Genomic DNA, 23,670 nt, shown 5'->3' on the forward strand with positions numbered 1-23,670 from the left:
TAGAGCACTGCACGGGCCGATTTTTTTGGCCCGGGCCCGGCCCGGCCCGAAAACACCATGCTCCGGCCCGCCCGAGCCCGGCCCGGTGTTCTTAATGGTGCATCCAGACGACGGGCCAAACCGCTCTTTTGGCCCGCGGCCTCGCCGTCACGTGACCTTCCGCTTCCGGTTGGGGGAGTCCGTAGCTGGGCCGCGGATCGGGAGGGCCAACAATGCCGAAAACATTTTCACGAACCGTCCGTCCGCCTCCTCGCCTGCGGGCCACGTGCTCGGAGGGGTGGGGTGTCAACAAGACAGGTTTTTTTCCTTCTTTTTCGGTAGCCGAGTGCGCTGGCGGCTCTTCGAACTTGCGGTTTCTCTTTTGAGACGCGCGTGCTGCATCGTCTGCGGTTGGAACAGGACTTGGCCCGGGCTTTATTCCTCCCGTTTCGGACTGCACGTGTGTATCGCGCAAGCGGACGGGCCACTCGCGTTCCTACTGTCACGTGACTCAGCTGCCCGCGGGTCGGTCCGTCGTCTGGATACACCATAAATGTGGCCCGGTCCGTTTCGGCTAGTTATGCCTTGAGCATAAAGGAGGCACTGTCGAACCTTCGGTTATTGTGAAGATACCTGCCACACACAAGATATTTTCTAGAGATTGTTTTAGGAACTTCTTTCAGTGTCACGACTTTCACTGGTACTGTGTATACTTTCGGTGAATTACGCGCGTAACGCTCTTGCGAAATGATTGCAGGGCAAAATAAAATATAATTGGAGTCACAGCTGGCTCTTTCATGTACGCACGCCGTGCTAACCACGCAATCTCATTTTTGCATTTAAAAGAACAACTACAAAATATAATACCTGCATAAAGTGGAAAAAGAAAGCATGACATACATTTTTAGGTTGAGTCTACATCAAATGCATACGAGCTAGGGCTGTTGAGTAAAAGTAGCAAGTCTCCTGCAAATTTCATCTATTGCACAATGTAATGGAAAAAAAAAAAAACGTGCTCTAGCTGCTTCTGGGAGGAATATACCAGGGCCGGGCAGCGTTACATAAATTAAAGCTGTCGTGTTGACTCCTCGACAGGCAACTGCACCCAACCTACACTACATTTTCGTGTTCAAAACAACAAGGTTCTTTGTCCCACCCTTCTTCCCCGAGTCACCGCTACCACAGTGCCATAGATCTGTCAAAGCGAGGCACACCCGTTAACGAGCGAGCCACCGTCCTCGTGTCAGACGTGTGTACAGTAACGGTGTGTTGAATAAAGGGTGGTTTAAATAAAACTAATCAGTCTGTGTGTTGGGTATTCCCAGAATCCCGGATCGCTTCTCTAGCCTCATCACTCAAGTTGTGAGCCACACTCGGGGAAACGAGTGTCTCTATGGTCTGGCGCCTCACCACTAGTAATGAGAAAATCAACAACGGCATTCGCCCTGTGATAAGAGTCGCTCTGCATCTTGCACTTAAAATGCACGAAAAACAGCTCCTGAGATATTAATGACTCACAAGTCGCGTTGGCCGGTCTACGGGCATGTGAGCGTAGCTGCCTGCTCGAAATGTTTCCCTAGATACAAACGTGCACATCTTATATACACTAATCTAGGCAGTTTACCGTTGCTTTCCTTACACGGTACCCAAGAACGTCTTTCACTCACTATAATGGCGGAAACTTATATTAGGCGTGTCTTGAAATCCCATGTAGCATACCGTTGGAGCAAAATCGTAGACGTCTTGTACTATGCAATTTCTGTGCACGCCAATGCACTCCAGGTGGTTAAATTACCCGGAGCCCTCAACAACGGCGTCTCATATAGCCTGGGTCGCTTCGGGAAGTTAAACCCCACAAAACAACAAAAACAAAGCCACACAACGTACACACGCAATTATACATATACGTATGAGACCCAGGCCTAATACGGGCCTGGCTCAGGCCCGAGCCCGACCCGAGCCCGAAGATCACGGGCCCGTGCAGTGCTCTAATGTGAGGGTTAATTTCATCCGGCCACAAATACATTTACATGGAATGCTGGACACAACATTGCGGGTCATTTTTACGCAGCACATTTGGCGTGAATCACAGATTCCTTTTGTCCACAAGCCTCGTCGTAAACTGAGACACACACAGTATTATCATCACTAAGGCCAGAATACCATTCAAGCAGAAACAAAATAAGCATATAATACTGTGCAAGTGGCAGCAGTAAATAATGAGCTGCTGAAACTCCCAAACTTACCTCAAAGCACAAGGAGTATTTTCTCCACATAACCATGGCGCAATACGTTAAACCTTGGGCGCAACCCTGAGCCCACTGTTAAGTGTTAGGTGCGTGACTTTCGTCCCCCCTCCCCTGCAGCCTTATATTTTTTATTGTCCAAACACTTTTTCTCCCACAATTTACATGCTACCAAATTTTCGGGGGGCACATCAGCTAGCTTTCACAAGAATGAACCTGAACAACGACTACATATTTTGGTTCGGCCACATTTAGCGGACACGGACACTGATTGGCTGCGAAGTCATAAGACGGAAGGCTCATGCTGTGCTGGACACTACAGTCGCCGTCTGTTTATTCGGACGCTGAAAATTCGGACATACTCGTTTATTCGGACACCTTCGCAGCACCTGGCGACCAAAAATTCGGATGCCCCACAGTGCGCTGTTGAATGCCATGACAAGCTGTCAGCGATGTTTACAATATTTTTGCTAGGTTGCCAGCACTGAAGTCAAAATCCAAGAAGCAATTACAATTGCTGATCTCGAAGGCTATGTTTTTTTGGTTACACGTAACGGTTGCCTTTTGGCTTTAGCCAGTCAAGTGTCCATTGAACGCCTACCGCAGCCAGACAGCAGGACAAGCCAAGCCAAGCTTGGAGTCTGCTTGGTGCGGCGTTTGAGGTGAATGACAGCGCGTACGAGTACGACGCGGATCCTAAGAGAGAACGACAACACGAGTGCTGCAACAACAACAAGCCCAATGTAGTTCCCTTTTGGCATTTGAGGGTTTGCATTGCCAGATGTTTCTGTGGCTAGGCCTGATCTGTATCCCGTGCTTCGTGTCTCGCTCCCTTGTTTGTTGCTTGGCGTGCGAGGCCTGATCTGCCGAAATGGCTCCAATGCCACCTGTTCCATGTGTGCCATCGGAACTAAAGAAACGCGACAACTACAGGGCCCTGACAATGGGATAAAAGCAGTGATTATTCGCCAGGTGGAAGGCGGCCAACCTCAATCCGAAATTGCTTGGGAGTTTTTGCCTAGTTGGGCGAGGTGATCATCCGTCAGCTACTCGAACCAGCGCATGTGGACAGTGACTGCCATGATGACGCGCCTCCCACACCACAGCCATCAAATGCGGGTTTAGCGTAAGTCGTTACAGTGCTATTGCCAACCTACAGGAGTGGCCATACATTGGCTGAAATACAGGCCAAAGCTTGGTCGCGCATAAGCGTGCATGTGTAGAGACACGCATTGGCAAGTTTTTCTGGCCACTGGGCCAATACAGGTGCTTTTTTCTGGTGAATCCCTTTTTTTTTGGACACCTGATTATTTGGACTTTTCGGCGGTTCCCGCTGAGTCCGAATAAAATGTCGGCGACTGTATATGCCTTACAAACCTGTGTGTTGTCCATGAAAGTGAACAAACGAGAATACAGCCCCCAGCCATTGACAGTACAGTAAGACAAGTCACGGACTGTGGTGTTTCATAAATGGGGCGGATGAGGGAAGAATTGAATGCCTTGTAATTGTACATGCTGTCATCGACATGTGCTGCAAGTAAAATATGTTGCAGCACAACACGCCATTTTTCACCTTACTGCACAGGCATCTTGTTTCTCAAAGCCATTTAATGGATCTATTTTCAACGCAGTAGTTAGGCACTTCTGCTAGCCACCAACTTAAGTACAATATAAATCCCTCATTTGTCAGGCTGTCCTTTGTGCACATCGCAATACTGCCACTACTATACAAGCTGTTTTGTTCAAGATGTTAGCATTATTAAATACTTGTATTGCATTGAATACCTCAACATATATCTCCCTAACATTAATGCAGACACAGTAAAGGCAGGCTCACCATGCACTGTGAGGTAGATCTTGTGCAATGCAGTCAGCCGCTTTTTGATCAATGGGTTATGGGCTGTACAAAAATAGACGCCAGAGTCCCATATTGTGCTAGATTGTATCTGCAGGTCTCCGGAAGGCATTATGTGGTGTCGGTCTGAAAGAAGAGAGAAATTAAAAGATACTCAGCAGTGTTGCGTGCCAGAAATACAGAATCGGTTAAAGTCACTGATGCCTCGTGGCAATTCTCTGGCACTTTGCTGACTAAGTACAGACGGCTGTGATCCTTCCATGCTCTGCTACGACAGTTGTTTTAATACACAGAACCTCCATGTGCCCGAAAACACTGCCACATCGTTAATCAAAGCCAACATGTCAGTGTCATCATCTCGTATTGCTCAGTTATTAAATGCAAAGTCTAGTTTACTCATAAGTAGCGCACCTCTCATTTGGTACCTCTGATTTGCTAAAGACCTCACTGACTCTGATTGCCCATTCACAAATATGTCGCATGTCACCTAATAATTACTATAAGATGTTTGGCATGTGTGCTGGTTCACAGTGCCTTATAAGATGTTCAAAATCCCAACTACTCAATTAATTTTAATTTCTTTGCACATAGGTGTGTGATTTTTGCACACTCTCTCATGTACTGTGAGAGAGTGTGCAAAGAGTGTACAGGGGGGATGGAAAGAAATGCGAACAGTGTGGCATCTACGTTCTCTGCTGTTTCGCACTTATTTTCAAGTGGTTGTAGCCTGGATGGTCATAAAAAGCCACTAGAGTCATCCATGATACAATGAAGGACTCTAGCATCATTTTATTGCCACCAAGGTCAGATCGTGATGAAAACAGTGCGCCACGCTGTTCACATTTCTTTCCATCCCCCTTGTACATGCCCAAAATACTTTTCCATATACAGTCGAACATGGATATATCGAACTCGAAGGAGATTGCGAAATAGTTAGATATATGAAAAATTCGATATAAAAAAGTACACGCCTCGAGACGTTACCAGTGGCTGACGATCACCTACAATCGGTGCATTCATGAATGACAACTAATTAGACACACACGATGGAACAGAATGTTTCATTTGCGTGAAAAAAATCGCTTATCTTCGCCTGCTTCTTCGTCTTCGAAATGAAGTTGAAGACGCTGGCCTCGATATTATCGAAGCTGTCCAGGTGCGACAGCCCGGTTCACTCCATGTCGCCGCAAAAATGGCGAATCGAGCCGAACGCTGCTGCCATGACGAAGTACGTGCATGTAGCCGCCACCTCGTCCGGACGATCTTCGTCGCCACTTGAGCTGTCGGCCTGGGCATCCTGGGTCCCTGCGACCGCAGCTACAATGTCCTTGTCAGCGAGGCTCGCAACAGCCTGAATATTGCAGTCCGTTTCTGCAAAATCGTCCGCAGACACTTCGGGTGGAACAACAGCTGGGAAGAGGGACGGCAACTCGCGAAATGCACCGTCTATGCACTCGTCGTCGCCGTCTTCACCGGTTTCCGCAAGTTCCGCCGTCACGAAGCCTGCCTTCCAGAAGCAGTTGGCCACTGTGTCCGTCATCACGTCTCGCCAGGCACCCGTCACTATTTGAATGGCACCAAGCAGGTCAACCTTCAGCTCGGTGCCCATGCAGAGGTTGACTAGCAACCTATCAAGCAGTCGCCTCCTGTAGCCCACCTTGAAGGACTTGATGACACCCTGGCCAAGCGGTTGCAGCTTTGCTGTCGTGTTGGCCAGCAGAAACTTCAGCTCGATGTTTTTGAGCTCGCAGGGGAGCACGCATGCAAAAGAGGAATGCGGAAGTATGCGACAACTCAAGGAAGTGAACTCCGCCAACAAAGCGCTCACGATCAGTCACGATGGTGGCGATGGCTACCTGGGCGCCCGGGCTACCTACGAGGGCAGCAGCGATGTACGAAAGGCGCGAGCAGTGGTTGACTGAGCAAATATGAAAGGGGCGGGCTGTGGTTGGCTGATCAAAACTCACAAAACAGCAACAAAAAAAAAAGAAAGAAAAGGCGAAAGGAGGAGGCCACCGGCTCCTTCGTTTCTGCTCTCCGAGCTGACGGTAATGCGGAGAAAGCATGAGAGAAAGAGAGAGAGAGAGAGAGAGAGAGAGAGGAAAAAAAAAGCCACTTCACAAGTTAACGCACCCAACAGGAGTACAGCCCGAGCCCTCTCGTCCTCATGTTTTTCTAGCGTTTCGGGTGTCGGCTGAGGCACGGCGCCACGAATGTCGCGGGGCACAGCGAGTGCCGAAGAAGCACACCTTCCAGCTCGCGCGGCGTTCAATATATCTGATGGCGGGTAAAAATATTGTTCGATATAGACGTGCGAATTTCTATACTTTCACAAAGGTTTTTCAAGGGGATAATTTTCGAGTTCGATATAGCCGAAAATTCTATATATGTGGGTTTGATATATCCGTGTTCGACCGTACGGCAAATGATACAACAAAACACAAGGCACAGAACATGTGACATTTAGTATATATTAGGAAATCAGAAATGAAGCGAAAGGGAACTCACCAACAGTTCTATTTACAGATGTCTTATTAAAACGAAATTCTGAAACCGCAGGAGGATTGCTGTAAGGAAGCCTGCAGGGAACTACAGCAGTGTTGCCGGCAGTGACAGAAACATGAACATCCTCTTGAGGTGCAAAAGGTGTCAGAGCTATAAAAATAAAAAAAAATAAAAATAGCATCAAGTGGTGCATACTCGCAGGAACCCACATGATATTCAGCTGTGATGCTGGAAACCGATACGAAAAAGAAAGTGCTGGAAAAACAGATTTAAAATTTCAAGAATATTTGTTGAACTGTGTAATCTCAATGAAACAAATAGAAGTGTAGAATAGAAATAGCAGTCTACAACAGAATAGAAATGGTTACAACCAGTAACGACTTAACGTTTACACAGAGTTACGCAACTTCAAAATTACAGCTTACATGCCTGGCATACAGTGGCTTTACCAAAAAGAACAGTAAGGCGCACCTTTGCATATCTGCAATGGCTGAAATGGACACCGCTCTTAAGCACCAATCTTCTGCACTTACTGTGACTCCGGCAATATACCCGACGCAAGTGGCTACATTAGTGGGCACATCAGCACAAAAAGACGTGCATGCATGATGCCACATCTCCACACCAGGTGCAAGCTTCATCAATGGGAGTAAAATTGTTTGCTCACAGACCCAACAAAATATTACACCTCGAACATTCACCTAAAACAGCATGCAAAAGCAGTTTTAACAAGGAAGCGTTACTCATCTAAAGTGGTTAGGTGCAGAACCATAAGGACAACATGTGCTTGCCTAAAGTTGGAAGGGGTTAAAGGCCAACAACTAAATTTTCTTTAGGTAAACTGGTTAAAGATGAGCCGCGTATATACTGCCACGCCCACTTCTTGTCTTGTTTTGATGTATTCGGGTTTGACCGGCAGGGACGGTTATCAACGCTCGACGCTGTCCGCGAAGCATTGTTCGAGAAGCTTCACGTCTATAGTAGATCGTTCTGTTAAGATTGCGCCCCGCATGCGAACGTTCCAGCTTTGTCTAGAGATAACGCCGCCACCAGCGATATTGCTGGAAAGTTCGATACCGCCTGTATAAAAGCCGATGCGATTGACCGCTTGTCAGTTGATCGACGGACGACGCCCTGTTCGCCGCTATATTTGTACAGCGTGTATTGCTGTAGTTCTAGTTCTCATTTTCCGGCCACAAGTTCGGCAAAATAAACAGTTTCATCCTGCAAACGCCGACTGCTGTCTTCATCGACGTCACGACCACGTGACATCTGGTGGAGGTGCTGCTTCGCTCATGTTCCGGTCGCCCCCGTCAGGCCGTGAACCCAGTCCGGGCCGCAACGAAGACATCGACGCCTACCCCGAACAGCGAGCAAGCCGCAGGACACAAGGACTACCTCCAGAATACCAGCCTTTACCCGACAAGAACAGGAAGACCCCGACCATGACCAACACAACAGCGACAATGACAGCAACCATGCCGCTTGCACCCGTGCTGCTACAGCGCCCAAAGGAACCACCGACCTTTCACGGATCATCTGCTGAAGACCCGGAAAGTTGGCTGGAGAAGTACGACCGCGTCGCCATTTTTAACGAATGGACCGATGAAGACAAGTTCAGACACGTCTACTTCGCCTTGGAGGACTCTGCCCGAACTTGGTTCGAGAACCAAGAGCGAAGCCTCACGACGTGGGACATTTTTCGCACAAGATTCCTTGCCACATTCACGAGTGTCGTCCGCAAGGAGAGGGCCGAAGCTCTGCTGGAAACCCGTGTGCAGCTTCCAAACGAGAACGTGGTGCTGTACGCGGAAGAGATGAGCAGACTGTTCCGACACGCCGACCCAGCCATGCCCGAGGACAAGAAAGTCCGCTTCCTCATGCGAGGGGTAAAGCAAGAGCTCTTCGCTGGGCTAATGCGGAACCCACCGTCGACAGTCCAAGAGTTCGTCTCAGAGGCGACGACGATTGAGAAGACGTTGGAAATGCGCAACCGGCAGTATAATCGCCGATCGATTCAAGACAACCCAGTTGTTCATGCTGTCGGCTCCGACGACCTGCGCGAAACGATCCGAGCGATCGTGCGGGAAGAACTACGCAAGCTCTTACCCTCACCACAGCCTGAAGTTGCGTCGATCGCTGACATCGTCCGAGAGGAAATCCAGCAGTCTCTGGGCACCCCCGAGTCAGCGCAGCCGCAGCTGCAAGCAGTGACCTATGCTGCTGCAGCCCGACGCAACGCCCCCCCTCCTCGCCCAAGTCAAGACGCCGCGCCGCCTCAACAGTTCCGCCGCCAGGCACCACCGCCACCGCCACCGACGTCACACCACCCGCCAGCCGGCCAACGATACACGCCGAGGAAGACCGACGTTTGGCGCGCCCCCGACCACCGCCCACTCTGTTACCATTGCGGAGAAGCTGGCCACACTTACCGCCGCTGCCAGTACCGACAGATGGGACTGCGTGGATTCGCCATCGACGCGCCGCGTCCACAGCGAGGGGAAAGACCACGTGACATCGCCGACTACCTCGCGGGAACGCAATGGACGCCCCGACAACCTTCCCGTTCGCCGTCGCCAGGCCGCTACGTCTCTCCCCAACGCCGACCATACACTGGCCCAACTCGGGGCCGGTCACCTAGCCCGTATCCGGAAAACTAAGGGCAGCAACCGATGGAGGTGCGGTTGCTGTACGACGAAATACCGAAGATCCTCCGCCGCCGACGACAACGCCGCAACGACATCTAAAGAACACGCCGCAAGCCGAACGAAGCCCTGACGTCGAAACTTCACGGCCCGAAGAAGACCTGACGACACAACAACGAAGCAGCGGGACAAACCGACGTAGCCGTGATCCGACGCCGCGACCAAATCGAAACGGTAGGCGACGAACGAGTGACCTCGACGTTCTCATCGACGGCCACAACGTCACCGCTCTCGTCGATACTGGAGCCGACTATTCCGTCATCAGTGGACCGTTCGCGACGAAGCTGAAGAAAGTCAAGACCGCCTGGGAAGGCCCCGAAATCCGCACAGCGGGAGGTCACCTAGTAACGCCGGCAGGAATCTGCACAGCGAGGGTCTCCATCAACAACCGGATTTATCCCGCAAGCTTTGTAGTCCTTCAGCATTGCTCCCGAGATGTCATCCTTGGTATGGACTTCTTAGGCCTTCATGGTGCAGTCATCGACCTCAGATCGAAGTCGATAACACTATCTACAGAAAAAGCATTACCGCGGTACACGCCGCCAGGGAAGCATGCCTTGAATGTGCTGGAAGACCAAGTCACCATTCCCCCTCGCTCCAGCATCATCATTTCCGTCGGCTCTCAGAAAGTAGCAGACCTGGAAGGCGTCATTGAAGGCGACCAGCACCAGTTGATTAACCGCGAGATTTGCGTCGCAAGAGGAATAGCAGAGTTGCGGGGAGGCAAAGCAACAGTGATGCTCACAAATTTTAGCAACGAGTATAAGCACGTAAACAAAGGCACGACAGTCGCCTACATCGAAGAAATCACGGCTACGTCGATGGCTTTCGCCATCGCCGATTCTTCCGAGCCAACACCGACGAACCAAGCTTCTCAACCAGTTTTCGACGTTAATCCTAGCCTTCCGAAGCATAAACAAGAACAGCTCAAAACACTGCTCTTGAAATACAGGGACTGCTTTTCGTCATCGTCAAGAATCCGCCAGACCCCAGTCGCAAAACATCGCATCATAACAGAGGAAAGTGCCAGGCCACTCCGGCAGAGCCCGTACAGAGTTTCAACGCGAGAACGCGAATCCATAAAGAAACAAGTCGACGAAATGCTACGCGACGACATCATCCAGCCGTCGAAGAGTCCATGGGCGTCACCCGTGGTGTTAGTGAAGAAGAAAGACGGAACCCTACGCTTCTGCGTCGATTATCGCCGCCTGAACAAAATCACGAAGAAGGACGTCTACCCTCTCCCACGGATAGACGACACCCTGGATCGACTCTACAATGCGAGGTACTTTTCGTCGATGGACCTCAAGACCGGCTATTGGCAAATCGAAGTCGACGAGAGAGACCGAGAGAAGACTGCCTTTATAACACCAGACGGCCTCTTCGAGTTCAAGGTTATGCCCTTTGGTCTTTGCTCGGCACCTGCGACGTTCCAGCGCGTTATGGACACCGTGCTGGCTGGACTGAAGTGGCAGACTTGCCTTGTGTGCTTGGACGACGTCATTGTGTTTGCCTCAAGCTTCGACGAACACCTCCGGCGCCTTGACACTGTGCTACAAGCAATCAAGACTTCTGGCCTCACCTTGAAGCCTGAAAAGTGCCGCTTTGCATACGAGGAGCTGCTGTTTTTGGGTCACGTGATCAGCAAGGGTGGTGTTCGCCCAGACCCGCGGAAAACAGCTGCCATCGCTGCCTTCCCGCCCCCCACCGACACGAAAGCCGTGCGCCGTTTTCTAGGCTTGTGCGCCTACTACAGGCGCTTTGTCAAGGAATTTTCACGAATCGCCGAACCGCTAACTCACCTCACGAAGACCGACGTGCCATTCAAGTGGGAAACGGCGCAAATCGAAGCATTTGAAGAACTGAAACGACGCCTTCAGATGCCTCCTATACTAGCACATTTCGACGAATACGCCGATACGGAAATCCACACCGACGCAAGCAGCGTAGGACTCGGCGCCGTCCTTGTGCAGAAGACTGACGGGCAGGAAAGGGTCATCAGTTATGCTAGCCGGTCGCTATCAAAGGCAGAAACGAACTATTCCACAACAGAAAAGGAGTGCCTAGCGATCATCTGGGCTGCATCCAAGTTTCGCCCCCACCTCTACGGCAGGCCCTTCAAAGTTGTGAGCGACCACCACGCATTGTGTTGGCTAGCTAACTTGAAGGACCCTTCTGGTCGCCTCGCACGGTGGAGCCTACGACTTCAAGAATTCGACATTACCGTCGTTTACAAGTCCGGAAGGAAACACTCCGACGCTGACTGCCTGTCTCGCGCCCCCGTCGACCCACCGCCGCAGGACGACAAGGAGGACGACTCCTTCTTGGGAATCATAAGTGCCGACGACTTCGCCGAACGACAGCGAACGGATCCAGAACTCAGGGGCCTTGCGGAATACCTCGAGGGCAGGACCACCGTTGTTCCGAAGGTATTCACGCGGGGACTGGCGTCATTTTTCTTTTTTCTTGCGCAACGGTGTTCTCCTAAAGAAGAACTTCTCACCGCTTCGAGCCGATAGCCTTCTCGTGGTACCCTCGACATTGCGGCCAGAGGTCCTCCAGGCTCTGCACGACGACCCGACGGCTGGACACCTGGGTGTTTCTCGCACGCTAGCAAGAATACAGGAGAAGTACTACTGGCCGCGCCTTTCCGCCGACGTCACTCGTTACGTGAAGACCTGCCGGGACTGTCAGCGACGCAAGACACCGCCCACTAGGCCAGCCGGACTTCTGCAGCCTATCGAGCCACCTCGACGGCCGTTCCAGCAAATCGGGATGGACTTACTGGGTCCGTTCCCGACGTCCAATACCGGAAACAAATGGATCGTCGTAGCTACAGACTACCTCACCCGCTACGCCGAGACGAGGGCCCTGCCTAGAGGCAGTGCCGCCGAGGTAGCGAAGTTCTTCGTTGAGAACATCGTCCTGCGTCATGGCGCCCCAGAAGTTCTCATCACCGACAGAGGTACGGCGTTTACTGCTGACCTAACTCAGGCAATACTGAGATACAGCCAAACAAGCCACCGCCGGACCACAGCGTACCACCCACAGACAAATGGCCTGACCGAGCGGCTAAACAAGACCATCGCCGACATGTTGGCCATGTATGTCGACGTCGAACACAAGACGTGGGATGCCATCCTTCCGTATGTGACCTTCGCATACAACACGGCCGTCCAAGAAACGACGCAGATGACTCCGTACAAGTTGGTCTACGGAAGGAGTCCGACGACGACGCTCGACGCCATGCTACCCAACGTCACCGACGAAGAAAACCTCGATGCCGCCGCTTACTTACAACGTGCCGAAGAAGCTCGACAGCTCGCCCGCCTGCGCATCAAGACCCAGCAGCACACCGACAGCCGTCGCTACAATCTTCGACGACGCTTCGCGGAATACCAGCCCGGCGACCGTGTTTGGGTCTGGACGCCGATACGCCGACGTGGGCTTAGCGAAAAACTCCTTCGGCGATACTTCGGGCCATACCAGGTTCTTCGACGCCTCGGCGCTCTTGACTACGAGGTGATCCCGGACGGCATTACGAACTCCCAGCGACGCCGCGCACGACCTGAAGTCGTCCATGTCGTACGCCTTAAGCCGTTTTTTGCGCGTTAGCGAACCTGGGGACTCTATTTTTCTTCCTTTGTTATTGTAATTTATTTTTGTATGCACTTGTTTTTTTTTCTCTCTTCTATGTTCTTTCACAAGCATCGGGACGATGCTTTTTCAGAGGGGGGCAATGCCACGCCCACTTCTTGTCTTGTTTTGATGTATTCGGGTTTGACCGGCAGGGACGGTTATCAACGCTCGACGCTGTCCGCGAAGCATTGTTCGAGAAGCTTCACGTCTATAGTAGATCGTTCTGTTAAGATTGCGCCCCGCACGCGAACGTTCCAGCTTTGTCTAGAGATAACGCCGCCACCAGCGATATTGCTGGAAAGTTCGATACCGCCTGTATAAAAGCCGATGCGATTGACCGCTTGTCAGTTGATCGACGGACGACGCCCTGTTCGCCGCTATATTTGTACAGCGTGTATTGCTGTAGTTCTAGTTCTCATTTTCCGGCCACAAGTTCGGCAAAATAAACAGTTTCATCCTGCAAACGCCGACTGCTGTCTTCATCGATGTCACGACCACGTGACAATACCTTCAACCAAATCTTGGCGATGCTACAGGGCTGGTAACTGCCGAATTTTGTTGTTAAAAGCTTTTCAGTAGTGCCTAAGCACATGATGCAGGCACTTGGTGGTTAAGGAATGCGCAAAAATTCCATAGTATGGCGCACAAGACTTTCAGCACTCAGCTGTCACCAGCTAACTTTCAAGGTCTCATGCCCAAGCTCTACGGTGTTTCTCAAGTTTTCTGCATTATACTTCGTTTCTGGCAAGCAGTTGTGGCAACAGTTCTCACATTTTAGGTTTAAAAAACAAATAACTTTGCTAGTTTTTAGAAATGAGGCACTCACATTTTGAATTTAAAATTTTTCAAGGAGACTACCTTATATATACACTGCCTGTTTTTAATTGTCTTCTGGACAGTTTTCACTGCTCTCTAAAATTTTGTTGCAAACCGCCTTAACAGTGTGCAGAGTTAGTCCAACAGCATCCGCTACAGCAGCCATAGAATAGCTTAAAATAAGGCACAACGAATTAATCCGTAGCGAGCCTGGCAGAAGATATAACTAGAAATGAGTGTGACCTCAGGCAACCAGGCTTGACGAGCCATTCCACTCTGACGCAACCCCTCCTTCCCCCAAGGGCTTGCCTGTGCATTGACATTAGAGAAGTGGGCACTCCATGGTTTTCGGATCTTCCAAGGCAATGTCTCATCGGAAGTAGCTCTTGTCTTAACCAACCCTCACAACCTCCACTCTGTGTGCTTAGTGGTTAGAGTTCATCCATCGCCTATTGTGCCCACATGGGCCAATTTCCCATGAGCCTCTCCTTTACAGCCTCTCCTTTACAACTTCGAGATGGTCGCAAGATGCTCCACGCTAGTGTTTTTCCTTCCTCCCTAGCAGCAAGGCATGACAGAAAGGTGCTCACTGGCAACAATGGCAGTAGCTGGAGTGCTCATGATGAGGAGCTCCCCCATCTGGGCAGCACACTGGTACGAGTGGCGTGCATGGTGTCCGGATGCGTTGGCCGGTCTGCCGCTGACCAGCACTTGCAAGCGGTGCCTGGACATTTTGACGACATTGGCCGCACCCTCGGGCAGGACAGTGCCATTCTGCAGCCAGATGATGCCGGCCACCTTGGGCGACACTGAGCAGCGGAAAGAAGCCAGCTCATGGTTCTCCGCATCAACGAACACTGAGCTTGGCTCCTCCACAAACTTGAGCTCTTGGTCTGCAACAGACAGATAAGCATATTATAAGAATGATGGTCATGAAAACAGGCAAGATCGTCTAGGTAGTGTTTTCGCAAACTCTCAACATAATCAGCATCGATTACAAAACATTGGGCTAGAAAAGAAAACATGAGCAAAATAATAGCCCTGTGACCTAAAGATGTTTTTGTCTAGACTAACTACAGAAGTCTAAAAGCAATCTATTTTCAAGCTCAATGTTTTCAACCTTTAGCTGAAACTAGTTTTGGACACTAACAGGCACTCATTTCATGGAACAGAAAGTTGCACAGCACTGCTATGCTGAATTTTGTACTGTGCAAACTAAACTGATAAGAAGAACAAGATTTAGTATTCATGAACTCTATAATAGTAACCACAAAAGTGCAAAAATTAGATCCTTGCAGAGTTAACCTTCATATTGTAGCATGTCTTCGTGCAGTTCATTAGGTGACAAGATTGCATGCAAAGGTGAAGATACAGGAATCTACGAAAGCAATCTCATGTTCGGGTAGCCGACCAAAATGAACAAGATTTTGCCCGTTGGTGTGAACAGGATAAAGCACTTTTCAAATGAGTAATTGTTCCAAATTTGCTTTTTTTTCATGTCTAAAGACTCAGCAGAAAGCGAAGGATGTAAACGCACTTGTGCTCTTCCTTTTCATAGTTACCACTTTAATGAAGTGTGCTTTTTAGCCAAACATGGTGACATAGCTCTGAGCCTGTGCTTCTGCAGATGTGGTATCCATATGTTAAACACAACAACTATGCAATGAACAGTGTTAGTTTTGAAGGGCACAAAGAGTGGCATCTTACTGAAAACAAACTAAAGTGCAGTTAGAGGCATACCTTCTAAGATAAGGGCAGCAGTGAGAAGGTGTGTGAACAGGTATAGGTGCACTGCCCAAGGTAACAACTGGAAGCCCATGATGTTCCTGAAATAAAGACTCCATATTAATTCATGTGAATATGGAAGATTATGAATGTCATGGGTAATCACAGACACACAACACAAAAGTCTTACAAAAGAAACACATATGCTGCAAAGCTGAATTTCACAAACAGAAAGTTCAACTACATCCAATATTGCAAACTACAGACAAGTCCTCATCCCCACTGGTCAAAGGCTCAATCTACTTTGTTTGCCCTTGGAGAGTGAAAAAAAGAATGCATAACATAACTTGTAACACCATCTGATGTATCTGTTATGAGCAGGTGCACAAAGAATGTTGCCTTTCATAAATATAAGACTCCTCCTTGATCACCAAGTTGATGCAAGACGACAAAGCTCAATTTTAAGGAAAACGTGATGGTTAGCAACATAAGTGTTCACACATATTATCAGATGTTAGAATGAGGGTCAATCGCAGCCACTTCAAGGTGAGCCAATGAGATTAGAAGGGTTTCTGATTGACTTAATGCTATGCACATAATGCTCAAACTTTTGGATTAATCGTTACTACATTTGCCATCCAACTAGCAGAATCACAACACTGCAACAATATGCACAGTTGCTACCTTAGTGATCCACATGCTGTCCATAAAGTGTTCAGCTAGCTCCATTTTTCATACTCTCGTTGATATAATAAAAACATTAGTTAGCAATGATTAGGCTACAATGTACTGAACAATTACGAACACTCACAAAACACCTAAGCAAGTTAAATAACACATACTACATCGCTCGTGACATGAGAAATGACAGCATGACTTACTAACATTTTGCAATGCACATGATAAGCCCTAACATGCACTACAGAGGTCATTGTCTACAGAAACATTAAGGCTGAACTTAAAATACTTGGGCTTAGAGCTTCATATCATATACTACAAGAACTCATGGTCTGTTCAAATGTGACTTTTAGTAATTCCACATAGGGCTACTCTACACCTATTTACTTCACATAAATCTGCAAATGTGTAACATACAGGAAGTTGGTAACATCAGCTTTTTTTTTTTTTTTTAATGCTATACAACTATAGGAATAACTGATAAAAAATTAAGGAAAGAAAGTGACTTTTTAAGGGCTCGTTTTTCTTTGTTAGACACAATATTAATGAGAACTAATAATTTCTTGAACTTATTGTTAGTAGAAGCAATGGAATTATTTTTACCAGAGAAATAATTTGCATTACTCTACTTGTACAAGTACACTTCCTGAATTTGGGCACTGTTTTATTTTTCCTATAACACTCACCATCTTGAAGTTCACTTGAGACCTTATTAGCCCCCAATATTCGCTTTCATAACTACACTGTAAATCACTGCTGTGGTTCATATGACTATAATGACAATATTATTGAACGTGAGAAAAACCATGACACAAAAGAAGGTTGCACACAGGACAAGCTCAACTTCCAAATGTTGTATTTCACAGATATCAAAGAATCACAAGGAGTATGAAAGGGGTGTGCCTGTGTTAAACAACAATTACCAAAATATTTGCTTAGGAATATCTTATTTGCATTGGAAAACCAAAAGTATTTATTTGCCAATCAGCTCTGTTAGATTAAGTGTATGTGTACCTTGACACATTTATCCAATCTTAAACATATGCCGAATTCAATGCACAAATGTAGCAGAAAGTTGGCTCTTTTGAAGGTGTGTAGTTTTGAGTAATATCAAATGAAAACAACAATCCAATTTTACCATTTGTGAGTATGGTAAGCTCAATGCATATCAATCATGCAATCAATCAAAATGTTTTATTTTCACCATTACATATACCTGGTGAAAAAAGGGTGAACTGGAGAAAAAAAATAAAGTTCTTCGGCTTTTTCTAATAATTGTTGAGGTTTAACGTCCTGAAACCATGATATGTTTATGAGGGACGTGGTAGTGGACCACCATAGCCCCGCCACGATTGTTTAGTGGTTATGGTGCTCAACTGCTGACCCGAAGGTCGCGGAATCAAATCGCGGCCGCGGCGGCTGCATTTTCGATGGAGGCGAAAATGTTTGAGGCCCGTGTGCTTAGATTTAGGTGCATGTTAAAGAACCCCAGGTGGTCAAAATTTCCGAAGCCTTTCACTACGGCGTCTCTCATAATCACGTCATGGTTTTGGGACGTTATACCCCAAAGAAAAAAGAAAAGTAGTGGGGGGCTCCAGAAATTTTAACCGCCTGGGGTTCTTTAACGTGCAACTAAATCTAAGTGCACGGGGATTTTTCTATATAAGCATAACTGAGTGAACATTCTTCAATCACACAAGCATTTTTCTAATACTCCTTCAAGTTCAAACCAAAATTTTACTTCAATATCTTCATAAACAGTTCACTCTAAGTACCCTCCCTTTTTTTTGTTTGTCATGGCAAATAAAATCATTCCTAACTGCTGAATATCAAGACAGCTGTTGTGTCAAAGCTGTTGACCATAATCCCCTTTTTATTGCAGCTGTACCATTTATTTTCAATGAAGGAAAAGCAAACCTGATTTTACTGAAACTTTGCAAATTACTTCAAAGTGACATTTCACAGTAAAGCACCCAAATAGTGACAGTGCAAAATAATAGTGATATAAAGAAAACAAACTACAGCATGCAATATTAGGTCGTCCATTATTACGGGCTGTTACATTTATCACGCATTTCTAAATCACAGGATGAATTCTTCATTTTATTGATTACTGAAGAGTAAGTAGGCAATTTACATGTCAATGCAGTAAAACCATGCAGAATATATTAATTAAATGCCAACATTAAAAAGGATTATGAACCCAATCTCCACAGCTGAAATGACACTACTGCATCCAGAACTGCACATTAGAATGCCCAGACTAATAGACGTGCCAGTAATTTTCACTGTCATTTCTTACAAATTTCACAACCGTGCAATGGCAAAAGAAAAAATCACACACACACACACACACACACACACACACACACACACACACACACACACACACACACACACACACACACACACACACACAAACACACACACATATATATATACATATATCAGGCCCGTAGCCAGGAATTTTTTTCGGGGGGGGGGGGGCACTTGCTGAAAGCCTTGACTATATGAGGAAAACGCCTATTTTCATTATTTATTTTCGGTAAAACACCATGTATCATAAAAATTTCGGGGGCAGCCCCCCCCCCCTGGCTACGGGCCTGATATATATATATATATATACATATATATATATATATATATATATATATATATATATATATATATATATATATATATATATATTGCACAATGCGGTGTCATGTATACTTGTGTAGCGAGACTAGAGAGTACACTCTAGCCCACGCAACTTCCTCAGTATTCTTAATATCTCGCCGTATTTGTTGCGTATAGCTACCCTATTTATAAGACTGATTAATGCTCATTAATATTCTGTCTAGATATATAGCCTTCCATGGCCAATGATAGCTTTCCAGCACAAAAGAAACCTAATCCTTTCCCCCCCCCCCCCCCTCTTCCTCTTGTCTGCGGCATGCTCCAACTTGCTTGGCTACAGCGCGCGTGATTCACTTACGGGACGTCCTATGCGCGGATTCATCAAACGGGACGTTAACATTGTAAGAAGTCAACCTCGCGATAACCGAAAGTCTCAAGATTCGTTGTGCCCAATTCCATCCTGGAAGTGGACACTTTGGGAGCCACTTACTCAAGAAACTTTTGTTTCTGTCCCATCAACTCTTCCCCGCGCCTCCTCACAGTGTTGATGAACCCTTCGCGTGACAAATCGCGTTATTCGATCTCAGCTGCGCAAAGCGGCCGCTGAAGCGAAAGGGCGTGTTGCGACCGGCCCTCCTATTAGCGCAAGTTTTGAAAAGAAGCGCGGAACAAATTAGAAGACCCCGCTGTGCCGAAGCGGAACGGCACGCTTTGTTTACCTGCGCGACAGCAAAGCTGTTCGCTAATGCGGCCCGCGCGCGCGCGCGCTTGACGCAAGAGCCGATGCAACTTGCCTGTAGCGGTGACATTAGGTAGTCCTGCGTCGACCAGTCGGCGATGGCGGAAATCGCTTCACGGCGCGTAGAAAGAGACGTCCCGCGAAGGGATCGCGCATCTTGAATGACGCTAGCTTCTCGATGCGGCCATCTTTGCCGGCCAGTCGCGGGTGAGGGGAAATGACGCGACGGCGGCGGGTTTTCAAGCGAGGATACTTTTGAAGAAGAGAGCTCGAGAAGGGGGAGGAGGAGGGCGCCCGACAAGAAGAGGGGTTCAGAATTCCAAGGTTACAGAGGGTCAGCTGGCTGGCGCGCCTCTCCCCACCCAAGTCTCTCCCTTCGCAGTCGCCCATCGTGCATTCCTTCTGGGGAGCCGCCGGAGAGAAAAAGCAAAAACGCGTCTCGTCTGCCGGTCTCTATCAGATCTGCCCGCCGAGCAATGCGCGCTTGCGGCTTTAATGACTCGCAGCCACTTTCCCAGTCGCAGAGACATTGAACGGATGCTCATCTCGTTTCAAACAGCTTCGGCGCGCCGTTGCATGGTTGCCGAAAAGCGCGCGCGGCTAGCGTGGGAATTGCTACGCGCTATCGGTGCTGTTCTATCTCGAACCTGTCGGCTTGCGCGCGTCGTATTCGCAGCTGCATACAAATGAGGCCGCGCGTGCGGCGCATTTCCTATTCGCGAACAATTCTGGATTAGTCGCGCTCGCAGCTGGGCTATGCTTCCGATCGGCCTGGGATGTCTATTGGGAATTCCAGTGCATGGAACATGCCTGCGCACTGCACAAAGTCGCATAAATACGCATTTACCATTCCTGTCTCACCATCGCTCACCTTAACGCGACGCGTCTTTAATTTCCTCCTCTGAACGGTATTCATCATGACGCGCGTGCATGTATATGTATATGTACTTGTGTGCACGTGTGCAAAACGCAATATATATGTAGTGGTCATTCAAGCGAAGCGGACATATTAATTTTCAACACGTTTAGCTTCAGCAGGCATCCGCTGGGACGAAAGGATGAGAAAAATAAACATATCGAGACGATCCTGGATACAACGAACTTCATTATTTAACGAATTTTTTTTTTATTTGTAGCGTATCCGCTGATGGCAGTGGATCCTCACGTCTCAGCAAACTAACATTCCGTAACAGCTTGAAATTTGAACAAACTCGTGACGTGCAGGCTACCTCCGCGAGATCATCTATATAACGAACTTCAATATTTGACGAATTTTCGATTGATCTGGAATGCATCCACGGATAGCGGTGGAACCTCACATCTCAGCAAACTTGCATGCCGTAACAGTTCGAAATTTAACAAAGTCGTTACAGGCGCGCTACCTGCTCGAGGTTGACGGCCTCCATCACGCCTTGTATGCAGACGACATCACCCTGTGGGTCGACAAGGGAAGTGACGGGCAGATAGAATGTACCTTACAAGCAGCAGTCTCTGCAGTAGAGGACTACCTCCGAGACATGGGCCTCCGAATATCGCCACTCAAATCGGAGCTGCTAATCTACCGCCCGCGCCGCCGGTCCAGGCCTTCCGGTGAACCGCGCCAATGTGAATTAATACAGTTGTATACGCAGGACGGCTCCTGCATTCCCCAAGTTCCGAAGATACGGATCCTCGGCATGCATATAGCAGCCAACGGGTCAAACGGCGAAACTATCCGCAAGATTGAAGGCAAGGTTACAGCGGCTACCCGCCTTATCAAACGAATTACAAACAAGCACACGGGGATCAAGGAGGACAGCGTCATGCGCCTCATACACTCATTCGTAATCAGTCATGTTACTTATGTGGCTGCCTTTCACAACTGGACTGTCACTGAAAGGGAGAAACTCAATACCCTTATACGCAAGACATACAAGATCGCCCTCGGCCTGCCGGAGTCCACGAGTACCACTCGTCTGCTACAGCTGGGGGTGTATACAACACGCTTGAGGAAATAGCGGATGCGCAGAGTCTCGCAACTCGAACGCATGTCCCTGACAGCCACGGGTCGGTACATCCTGCAGAAGCTCGGCCTGAATTACCACGTGCAACACGGTCAGAAACAAGCCATTCCACACGACATCGGCGACACGCTAATAGTTGCCCCTCTTCCTCGAAATATGCACCCCGAACATAATGGGGGCCGACGCCAGGCTCATGCAAAGACACTGCTGTGCTCCTTCGGTGGGGAGAGTACTGCGCGATTCGTGGACGCGGCAGAATACGCAAACAAACGCCGGTTCACGGCGGTAGTCGTAGATGTTCCCGGCTTACGCACGCGTGTAGTGTCAGCACGAAATATCCAGACACAGCGGATCAAGAAAAACGTGGATCTTTCGGCCCTTTCGCGTTGGACATGCAGGTTATCGTCAAATCATCGGAGCTCCACACAACATATGCGCTTGGGAAGACAGACCGCCCGGGAGGAGGCTTCCGCCGAATAGTTTAGGTGCCAGTAAATGCAGTATAAACGGTCACGCGCAGTAAGCGATGGACTAGCACATGGGAGGGGCGTTTAATTCCGCACGTGATTCGTTCGTTTACATGCGTACGGCAAGTTTTCGCAGCCGTCTCGTTGAAAGAACAGGGAAAAATCTAGGGACTTAAGTCTCATTTTTTAACAGCGGAACTGTTTAAGCCGACCGTCAGTCCTTGCAGAGCGAACAGAAAACTATCATCATCATGAACCGACACACGCTCTCTTCGTCCTCTTCTTCATCTTCTGCGCCTATTTGTATGGCATGGCATACTGCTGGACTTAATAAAAGTTGTTTTCATTCGTTCATTCATTGTAGGGGGTGAGAAAACGAGTACACAGAGAGAGAAAGAGATAGAAAGACAGAAAGATAGAGAATCAAATAAATAGAGAGAGATAGAAAGAAAGAGGAAGCGAGAAATAGAGAGAGATAGAAAAAGAAAGGAATTAAGAGAAAGAAAGCACATATAATCCCCAAGCGCATATAATCAGATAGTACGGTAGAGTGCTCTAGGTACACATTTTTGATAATTCATCCTGAAACAGAGGTGCTCACAAGTACCAGACATGCATCTCTAAGGTATACGTAGGGGCTATAGATACTCCTGGAGTGGCTTTTCAAGTACTGTCGCGTAGTGAACTTGTTATTTTGTTATGTCTGTATATTATTCTCGTTCATGTCGCTTCACGCAAGATTAACCGAAGTTCATGTTGTAATGTGACCTTATGAATTTGACCGCTATTAAATGGGCAAATAATGTGGCAAAATGAACAGTTAGTATCAGTTACTACCTTTTTTTTTCTTACAACCTTTATTTTACTACCTCTGGTTAGTAACGGCTAGGGTAGTAACAGCTACTAGTTGCTGTTAGCGGCAAAGGTAGTAACAATTACCACTGTTCTGTCCCCTCTTGAAGCAAGCGGCCATGTGCTGTGTGTGTTTGTCCTTGAAGTGCCGCCGAAGGAGCGTCCTTTCCCCACATACGTCCCGACTGGGGAGTCTTATCTTCGAACCCTTCTTCCCGTGGTGGTGGTGGTAGTGATTCGAAAGGAGAAGGAAAAGGGCACCTAATTTCTGCATCCCAATAGGGAGAAGAGGTTCTTGATGGAAAATGGAAAATAGAAAGGTAGGGGAGTGACACAGTAACTGTCTCTCAGTCGAGGACACCACAACCGCGTCACTTTAGGGGAAGGGGGGGGTAAAAGGGAAGGAGGAGAAGATGGTGGGAGGAAAGGGAAGGTCACAGCAGGTAGAGGGCTGGGGGCAGAGGAAGCGGGGAGATCCGTCGTTGTCGTTGCTGGTCAGGCGCTAAGCACGGCCTAGAGGCGGTCTGCGAGTTGCGCGGCATCAATGTACTCGAGCACCGCGCGTAGGGCACCGCGAACACGGTCGGCCGGGTGCAGCACATCGTTCATGGTCGCGCAGGGTAACCCTTGCCTCCTGAAGGCGCGCGCGAGGTGCTCCCGTTGCGGAGCCAGAGCGGTACAGGAGATGAGGAGATGCTGGAGTGTTTCTTCCTCACCGCAGTCGCCGCATAGGGGTGAGGGAGCACCGCGAAGGCGGTGCCGGCGCTCGGCGGGCCAGACCACGGCCACCTGGATCGGGGGGCAGCCGGAGGCTACGCGCGCATCAGGGTGGTTGCGAGCGA

The 23,670-nt window shown here is 48.5% G+C and overlaps 1 protein-coding gene across 2 annotated transcripts in view; it reads right to left on the bottom strand.

Annotated features, from left to right (window-relative positions):
- LOC119393785 (cell adhesion molecule-related/down-regulated by oncogenes) overlaps positions 1–19,752 on the bottom strand; it is a 55,939-nt gene extending 36,187 nt beyond the window's left edge. Inside the window, exons 1-5 of one of the 2 annotated variants that reach the window (XM_037660942.2) lie at positions 19,562–19,752; positions 15,486–15,571; positions 14,336–14,638; positions 6,589–6,735; positions 4,063–4,206 (exon numbers count right to left, since the gene is read on the bottom strand). In XM_037660942.2, coding sequence (XP_037516870.1) covers positions 4,063–4,206; positions 6,589–6,735; positions 14,336–14,638; positions 15,486–15,564 — 673 coding nt within the window. In that variant the 5' untranslated portion in view covers positions 15,565–15,571; positions 19,562–19,752. The remainder of the gene's footprint in view (positions 1–4,062; positions 4,207–6,588; positions 6,736–14,335; positions 14,639–15,485; positions 15,572–19,561) is intronic. The other variant, XM_037660941.2, reaches the window with a different exon arrangement.
- Between the last annotated feature and the right edge of the window lie 3,918 nt (positions 19,753–23,670).

The sequence above is a fragment of the Rhipicephalus sanguineus genome, chromosome 5 (assembly GCF_013339695.2).
Source record: "Rhipicephalus sanguineus isolate Rsan-2018 chromosome 5, BIME_Rsan_1.4, whole genome shotgun sequence".
Lineage (NCBI taxonomy): Eukaryota > Metazoa > Arthropoda > Arachnida > Ixodida > Ixodidae > Rhipicephalus > Rhipicephalus sanguineus.